Source organism: Curcuma longa, chromosome 4 (genome assembly GCF_044706935.1).
Source record: "Curcuma longa cultivar G26 ecotype Majalengka, Jawa Barat chromosome 4, ITB_CL_G26_1.1, whole genome shotgun sequence".
Taxonomy (NCBI): Eukaryota; Viridiplantae; Streptophyta; class Magnoliopsida; order Zingiberales; family Zingiberaceae; genus Curcuma; species Curcuma longa.
In genome coordinates this window covers 5,326,603-5,336,140 of record NC_133864.1, presented here as the reverse complement: position 1 = coordinate 5,336,140, position 9,538 = coordinate 5,326,603, and the positions used below count along the sequence as shown (strand labels likewise).

General features: G+C 38.0%; 1 protein-coding gene across 1 annotated transcript; it reads right to left on the bottom strand.

The window, feature by feature from the left end:
* Window positions 1-501: 501 nt before the first annotated feature.
* Window positions 502-9,329, bottom strand: LOC141828168 (protein STICHEL-like 4). Its single transcript, XM_074715539.1, has 7 exons — window positions 8,937-9,329; window positions 6,524-8,708; window positions 5,786-6,005; window positions 5,014-5,559; window positions 2,670-3,315; window positions 967-1,030; window positions 502-736 (listed from the first exon to the last, which is right to left on the bottom strand). Exons 2-7 carry the CDS (start codon window positions 8,513-8,515, stop codon window positions 653-655), a joined length of 3,552 nt encoding a protein of 1,183 aa, XP_074571640.1. The 5' UTR covers window positions 8,516-8,708; window positions 8,937-9,329; the 3' UTR covers window positions 502-652.
* Window positions 9,330-9,538: the final 209 nt, after the last annotated feature.

Here is a 9,538-nt window from a genome sequence, read left to right as displayed (position 1 = left end):
CATTGCAAGATTAAGGAAAATACTCCTACATAAGAGTTTGATATGAACTTTGCTTAATTTATCAATCTTTTAACATCTTTTTGGAGAATTTGAGGTTTGTGTAGCAACTTACAATGAATTAAAACAATACTTAGATCCAAAAGCAAAATGTTGGAAATCCTAGCCAATCATATTTGTTTATGATTGAACAATAAAAAAAATCCCGAATTTAGGATCAAGCCACATTATATAGCCATTTTTTTAGAATACTCAAACTATTTTGTAACTCCTGAATTTTCAACTATGTATTATTTTTAATAGGATTTATACTAGATTTCTCGAATATAAAGAAAAAAGTTCAAAAATATACATGTAGGCCAAGTGAATGACCTACTGATCATCCAACTGGTAAAACAGTGACCCAGATCAGTTCAACAAAATTAAATTTTCAATAGAGGTATAATATCTATGATAAAATAGCAGGTTCAATGACCCTCCAGGAGCCAAACATGACGCAGAAAGAATGCAAGATTTATATGAGATTGTCTCTTGTTGAACAATATACAATGCTTCATAAGAATGCTAACTTAGAACAGAGAAACATTGGCTAATCTCGTAACACGTTAAGACGATCTAACCGGCCGTAGGTAGCTCTCGAAGAAGTTTGCTTGGATCATTTGTTGCGCAGGCACCTTCCACAGCTCACCAGTTTCAACAAAGACCGGGATTTCCTTGTCTTGTTCTTGACGTTGAGCAGCTGCAAAGATGTTGTTTAAGATACAAGGGACCATAACTGAACTAAATGGAAATGAAAAAAAAACAAACAAACAAACAAATATGAGAGGAGATTAATCTGTTCCAGGTTTTAAAAAAAATTAGGGAAAATAGTTATTTCTTTAGGGAGCAGGAATCTGAAGCTTGAAAGTAGCAATCACCATGCCAGTTCTCTTAACCACAGATGCTGAACAGTTCACAGATTAGTATTACCTGGGTTCGGGGTGTCCTAGAAGCTTTCCAGCAAAGCAAGCTCCTTGATCTAGGCTCCAATCTCCTGCAGGATAAAGGAGATTCTTGAATTAAATTTGAGAAATTTGTGGCAAAATATTACAATGCAAACAAGTACGGAGACGAACACTAAGCATATTTAGACGATACCTGTTGACGCTACATATTAACAGGTATGTTTATAGAATGATTGAAAAAAATGGTAAAATTTTCAAACCGCACAATGTTGGGAATTGGCTATTAGGCGGGCCTAATTTCATAAATGTCCAAAGAGGCACCTTCCTCAAGTAAATATGAGGGTATAGATAGATTCACTAGTGGATTTATATTTAAATTGACCTATAAACGTCTATCAAGGTGAAATAGTCTATGAGAGCGTATATGAATTCCTAGAACCTATAAGAGCACATTGGTGGTCTTGCACTTCCACTTCAATTTGTTGGATGCCCATCAAGGTGAAATGATAATAGTGCTCTTGAACCTCCCAAGAACTCATTCATGTCCTCACACTTTCATTTTAACTATCGTAAGTCCATCAGGATGAAACCTAAGACCACCATTGTACTTTTGGAGTTCCTAGGAATTTACATATGCTCTTAACACTTGCTTTTTGAGCGGTGTAGGTTCATCACTTTAATGAACCTCTACAACTTAAAATGCAAGGATGAAACCACTAGTGTGTGTCCATCATATCATGTCTATCAAGGTGAAATAGTTCATTTCACCCTTGATCGACCCATAATGGTCTAAATGCAAGTATGAAACTAGTAATATGCTCCTGAAAGTTCGAAGAACTATTTGATCATTTCACCTTGATGGGCATGCATAGGTCAAAATGCAAGTATGAGAGTACCAATATACTCCTGGAGGTCCTAGGAACTCATCTAATACCCTTAAAACTTTCATTTTGACCATTACAAGTCCATCAAAGTGAAATGGTTCACCTTAATGGATCTCCACAGTTAAAATAAGTGTAAGACTATCAATGTGATCCTAGAACTCCTAAGAACCCATCAATGTCCTAATATCTGAATTTAGACTTACACAGGTCCATCTAGGTGAAAATGATCATTTCACTTTGTAAAAATTTATCTTAACAGGTTTATCCAATTGAATGGATGGTACCTAGCGTGTGATGAGATAATTAGGTGAAATGGGAGAAGCTATTTTGGGGTTTTATTCTAGAGAGGTGTGCTCATTAGGTCATCTAGGCGCAGCTAGTGGTCAATTTTCAACTTTCAATGCATGCTTTGGAAACTTTGCCTTGAAAATTCCATGTCAAAAAACAACTTGAATCTTGCCTAGTGAGTGATTATGACAAACAAAGTTAACAAATATACTCGGGTTAATATATTCGCATGCATTACAACTATAGGCAGATTTGTGAATGAACTGCTTGTGCTTAACATTCGTGCCACATGTTTCTAAATGCAGGAATGGATACTAGTGAATTGATTTTCGTTTCTCCAACCTCACTGATCAATTACTTCCTTTGTTCGAAACATGGATCTTAAAACAAGTGCGTGGAGCTGTAAGCTAATGTCTTGAAAACTACTACTCGTATATTTGAAACATAGACAATCAAAGTGTACAATGGTTCCTATATCTGAAATTTCTCTATCATAGGAGACTGTGCTACAGGAACAAACAGCTAAAAGGACTAAGGAGAAAGGCATATTACTCACAAGTTCTCCTGTTCAAGTTTATCAGCTATCGAGATTGCTTTGCGTCTTGACCATCCACCTTGCTGAGAATGACCTTCTGCCCGTTGAATAACATGTGCAAGAGATACCTTTCCTCGAACTAAGCTTTTTCTTCGATTTTGTTCATCTTGATTCCTTCCTGAGAACGGAACCAAATTAGTTTGTTGTTGGGAAGTCGATGCTTCTTCCCATATATGTTCAATTCCCTTTTCCTTTGATCCCACAGACTTCCTTGTTGGCTCATGTTCATGAGGTCCAATTTCAATTATATCATCCTCTGTCATGACATGGGGACCAGTGTGCAGCCATCTAGATTGACTAGAGCCAACCCTCCTAAGAACACTTTCTTCCATAAACTTCTCGGTAAGATTTGCAGGGCCTGAATAAACAGTAGCTTGATTTTTCACATACTTCTTCTTTGCTTCCATCTTAGAAGAACCACTCTCCAAATCAGGCAAAAGAGGAGCAGTTTGGGCAGCTGGTCTAAATTTGTTCACATATTTACATCTGAGCTCAAGTATTACAGGAGAGGCGAGAACAGATTCGAAGGCTTGTAAAATCTGCCCTCTGAACTTTTCGGCTCTTGATCTATTTGCATTTGAGCTGAATGCCAACTGCACTGTAGGAGCTACATCGGGGGAATGGAATAACATCAGTCAAATAAATTATTTTGTCAAAAAAACTAAGATACTATTTTGATGAGAATTCTTCTTTCAAACATAAATGTATGATAACCATCAATTCAAACATGGGTAGTCTAGCAGTTCAAGCTTACGAATTCTAAACACAAGCATTTTTAAATGAGTAATAAGCCCATACAGAAAAACAGCATATCAGACAAATTCCACTTGTATATCTATTGAACATTCTCAAAGAAATTCAATTTCACACTGAGACACTTATTAGGTATAATCTCCAGATGTTGAGATTTCTAGAAGAAACAAGAACTTATAAACGAGTTATAGCCTAATAAGCATCATTTTTAACACTTATTAGGCAATATTCTCTGTGCTGAGAATTCCAAACCAACACAAACATTTTAAAATGAATAATAAGCCCATAAATCACAGAAACGCAGCAAACCAGACATTTGACTTTATAGAGCACCTCCATATTGAACATTCTCAGAGAAATTCAATTTCACACTGATACACTTATTGGGCAATAATCTCCAAGTATTGAGATTTCTAGCAGAAACAAGCACTTATAAAGGAGTCATAACCCATAAATCACAGAGAAGCAGCATGCCAGACAAATTCCACTTGTATACCACCTCCATATCGAACATTCTCAAAGAAATTCAATTTCACGCTGATACAGTTAAATGATGGAAAGATTGTTAAATCATTAGCAGTATAAGATCATCATCTGTTATGGATCTGGTGACTTGAATGTGAATACCATAGAATATCAGCAACTAACACTACAGACATTTTCTAGATTACTCCAAATGCTAGTCGTGTAGGATGCCTTGATACCCCAAGGTTTAATAGTTTTTTCAAAATCCCCTATGGTTTCATTAATGTCAGAACACTCCCTGATGTTTTTTATTTTGATGTCAAAATGCCCCTTCTCTAGAATATACCTATTTTGCCCTTCTAAACTAACCGAGGATATTTTGACAACAAAATTAAAATGTTAGGGGAGCTTTTTGACATTCCTTAAGGCACATTTTGAAAATCTTGTTAAACCTCAGAAGGCCATTTTGAAAATTACCCTCTTTTTCATTCTACTAGTTGTGGGAAACCTTGTAAAAGGTAGGCCAATTCTTAGGAGACTAGCCTAATATAGGGTCTATCAGAGAGATCCTCTACAATTGCTTCATTTGTTGAAGTTTTAATAAAAGCATTTGGTTGCCTACAACTTCTCTTTGTGAGGTTGTTGGTAGACGCACACAAACCCCAGCTTGAGTGTCAACATGACTTCAAAGATATCATATATCACAAGAATTGCATATAAAGGTGCAATTTGAACAAAATTTCATATTTTAAAAAATGCATAAATTTTTATTATTTGTTTTACTAGTTCTAATAAACTCAGTAAACTATCATAGGGTCTATAAAGAGACCTACTATTGTTTCATTCATACAAGTTTTTACTAAGATATTTGATTTTCTACAACTCCCTTCTCTTTGCGAGATGATCAATGGAGGCACATAACCCCTGTACAAGTGTTGATATGATTCGAGCATATCATATAATGGTAAAAAACAATGCATATAAAGGTGCAATTCAAACTTTAAAAAGACTTTTTGTTTTAAGAACGTTAAGCATATTATAGTAAAATTTTTCTATTTGGTCTACTAAAAATTGAGCTTTAACTCACCAGAACCTAAGCTAACTGAAATTAAATTCCCTTCATGGTACAAGAACTGCTTTAATGTGTCTGTTGGGATATGATCTAGTACTGCTCGCCATATCTTTTGAGTATCTCTGTCTCTTTTCATGGAGCTATATATGTCACTTTTCTTAATAGCATCACTGGACAGTATTATATTATGTGAAGCCTGATCACCATGCCGCCGGTTTACATCGGTAATTGTCATGTGTTGTTTGGCATCGTTAGCACATTCATCATTGTTGTACCCTTGACGACCATGTGAAAAACTCCTGTGCACAAGATGCATATCTCCCTGCTTGTTCGTAAAGTCCCGATATATCTCTCTCATGGATTGATTATTTACCACCACTGGACTGTGATTTAGACTTCTGTCTGTCGAAGAACTAGGAAGCAAGTATTGCTGATCAGGAGCAAGTTGAAGAAGAGCAGCAGTTAGCCATGTCAGTTTATCACTTGATGCCCTTAGCTGTTTTTCAGCTTCAGACAGTGCCCTGAGGGCCTGACGTAGCCTCTCCATGTCTTCCTTGGATACTGAAACCAATAAATAAATAAATAACATTGTAAGATGGTTGACTTACTGCTAATGATTTTCAATGACCACAAACCAGAACTAGGTGTTCCACAATAGAAGCAAATTCGCATGACCTGGTACAAGTTTTTTTTCCTAACAAAAATAACGATCTACTAGACAATGTGAATTCTCTTGATCAGGTCACATAACTAGGTGATACCAAATGCATAGAGAGGTTTTACTCACAAGTGGGCTGGCGGAAAAATTTTCTCCGCAATCGTTCTCGTGTGAAGACATAACTACCAGCAAGAATATCAGTGATTATAGTTGCAAGCTGTGACATTAATGCCAGAGGATCTACCCCAGTTTCCATAATCCCTCTTAAGCTTTTTACAGTTTTCACAGTGTCTGCGGATAATGCCAAATCAAGCAAATCCACCAGTTTTTCATCAGACACCAAACCAACCTGGATAGTTATTGCATAAATGTCAGGTGTTACATTGGGCACATGAATGAATTATTATATCAAAGGACCGCATGTTCTATGCACTGCTAAAATTTCAAGTTCAAAAAAGTAAAATTGCATATCATTGTTTGAATAACATGCTAACAAAAGGCTGAAAACAGTTAATAATAATAAGGAAGAGTTAAAGAAACTAGAAAACTAACACTCAGTAATATGAAATTTATATTTGGGATGAACAGGAAACATGACTTCTAATTTATTCACCTTTCAAATTTTCAACTCGTAACAGAAGATCAGATGTATAATGGCATTGACCATTGCAGCAAGATGTATGCAAGATCATATGGTTAATTAGAAAAAATTATATAACCCAGAACTAGACAAAGACAGATATTCTCCCACTGTGTCTTCATTCATAAGGGTTGAGCATCATAAACTCAAGAGTTATGTCTCATTATAAACAAAAATAAATTACTCATAACATTTATCACTCAAGCACCAAGTTGATGGAAACTTACTAGCTCCTGCACAAGTGGAACAGAAATTTTCTTCCCAAGTAAACTTAACTGATCAAGAGTCATTTCAGCATCTCTTAAGGAACCATCAGATCTTGATGCTATGAGTTTCAAAGCTTCCTGTTCAATTTCTAGGCCTTCACTGGTTGCAATCCATTGTAAAGTAGATATGATATCAGAATCTTTCACTTTTGGGAAAAAGAACTTTTGGCACCTAGATATGATGACATGAGGTAAACAATCAAGATTTGAACAGATAAGTACAAAAATCACATGCCGTGATGCCCGATCAATTACTTTTGAGATGGTGCTCCATAAATTACAATGCAAACTATCGCAATCATCCAGAATGAAAACCCTATATACTGATGACCTTGGTAACAGCATCACATCAAAGGCATCTTTAATGCTCTCAAAATCAAAATTACCAAATGGTCCCACTTCCAATATATCTCTGCTCTTGCTTAGATTACTTGAAATGCAGGAACTACAAACATCACAAGGTTTTGGAACCTCCACAGAAAGGCAATTCAAAGCTTTAGCGAAAATACGAGCACAAGATGTCTTCCCTGTCCCATGAGGTCCATAAAATACATAAATCAACCCAAGTTTTCTTCTCAAAATGGCATTGGAAAGAGCTTGAATGACCAAGTTCTGCCCCACAAGATCTTTGAATGTTTTTGGCATGTACTTCTGTGTTAGGCTTTTGTGTCTTAAATGGTCTAACCGTCTAGGTCTATGGTATCCTGATCTTGATTCAGATGCAAGGTCAGAGTCTCTGTCATGCCTCAAACTATTATTGGAGAAAATTTCAAGCTCTCCTGAATAATCCCCTGGTGATAAATGGGCAGCGCCATTGTATTGAGATTCTGGTCCCTCAACGAGTAATGGTAAAACTTCAGAATCTGAGCTTGTTGATGGAGTCAGGTGATGGGTTGCAGTGGCTACATTCGAACTATTTCCTTCTCTTTGTGGAACAGGGCCTTCAGCCTTTTTCATTCTAGAATCAGATAGCCCACAGGACAGACTCCTCCCAGCTATATCAAGAAATGACTTACCTCGATGATGAATCCTTGACCAATTCCAAGGGATCCCACATACATTTCTATGATTCTGTGAAACCTCCAACTCAGTTTCTTCTTTAACATTCTCCAGCTGACATTTCTTATTCTTTGAAACTTGTGCTACTGAATTTGAAATAGGGAAATTATTGTGACTACAGACAGAGCCACGTGCTCGCCTTGCTCCTTTCAGCCTGCGCTTCTTCCCTTTGAATGATCGACGATTTTGCTCGTGAATGCTTTCTGTTGGTTCATTCCTCCCTTTACCATGCTCAAAATAATTAGAATCTTTTTTAACTTCTTCTGTTTGTTCTACGACTTTCTTAGGTCGAGCAATCTCTTCATTAGTACTTTGACCAACCATTGATTGAGTATCCATTTTCTCCGACATATCATTAAAAGGAGCATGTTTCATGGACAATCTATCACTTCTGTGACTTTTTCTACTAAGCACTTCTACTTTATCTACTTCCTTATACTTACCTCTCTCGTCTAAATCATAATCATCAAACGCTTCCAATGCAGTAACCTTTGCCGTTGCCGTATTTCCTATAAGTGGTGAGCTTATGGACAGCCAGCCAACCTCGCTCCGCCTGTCAATCTCTGTCGACCTCCTCCTGCTATTGGCAGAACCATCCTTTGCAGTTTTCCTAGCAAAACCTCCAACGACACAAGGGGAAATCTGTGAAGGAGGGCTAGTTGAGGGGTCTCTCAGCGACCTCGACTTCTGGAAGATGATGAGATCCCTCATGAGGGACCTCTCCGCGGAGTTGGGGCTATGACGGTGCATGTGGTTCTTCAAATGTATGCAGTTGGTCAGATGTACATGGTTGCGTAGATGATCGCTGATGGCACCATACTCTTCTTTGAGATGGCTGCTAATATTGCTACCTGTTTCATCTTTAATGGAAATTCTATGGATCGCCTTAGTCATGTTCAAAGACTAACCAAATCTTGTATCCGCAAAAAAAGACATGAACAAATGCTTCACATCACCAATGTCTGAAAGATGATTCTAGGGCATAATGCGCAGTTGATTTCAACCAAAAAAAACCTAGTGCCAGTGAACAAAAAATCCATCTTTTACACAATTCCCATTTCAGCATAAAGTAAGGTACAGATTTCACCTGAAATATTGGTAAACAAACAAACACTCAATAAACAAGATTCTTTTTTTTTTCTTTTGAGCATAAAAATTGAGGAGAAAATAAAAAGGGAAACGAAGGTGAGTTAGAATTCAAACTCAAACGGTTTCAAGTTAACCCCCAAAAGATCCTTTTAATAAGCGTATAGCCAAACAAAAAAAGTGAAGCAAAAAAATACCAGAAACGCACGGGGAAAAGAGGAAACCTCACCCGTAGCTGGAAGCAAGCATAGAACCCTAAGAAGCAACCACCACTCGATGCCTCCGGCAACCTCAGTTCCCAACCCGTCCAAGTGCGAGGACAGAGGACTAACCCAGTAACCCCCCTACTTCGAGTCGATCCCGAGATCCAGCGCCGGGAGAGCCGGTGGGGAATGAGAACCGACACACTTGACCCGATCGAGCGACCCAACAACCGCAGAACGGGATCTCCGCCGCTTCCATGCCCCCGTCACATGAACCTCGCACCCGATCTCCTCGTAGCAACGAGAAGAGAAAGCGAGAAGCAGATCGAGAGAGAGAGAGAGAGAGAGTGGTAGGGGGAAAGAACCGTTGCGGCCGCAGGCGGTGGCGTCGTTTTGTTTGAGCGCGGTGAGCGCCTCCGAGACGAGAGCAGTCCCCGTACAATGCACTTGTACTAGCAGTAAATTATTAGGACGACAAATAAATAATTAGTAAATGCAAGGAGAAAACGACAAAATCATATTTCTATTTCGGCCCCCGCAGTTCGCACAGCTTCGGGCTCCCCAATTCTCAGAACGCCACTCCTACTATTCGAATTCTCATCTCTCTGCCCCTCGATTCTTTATTTAG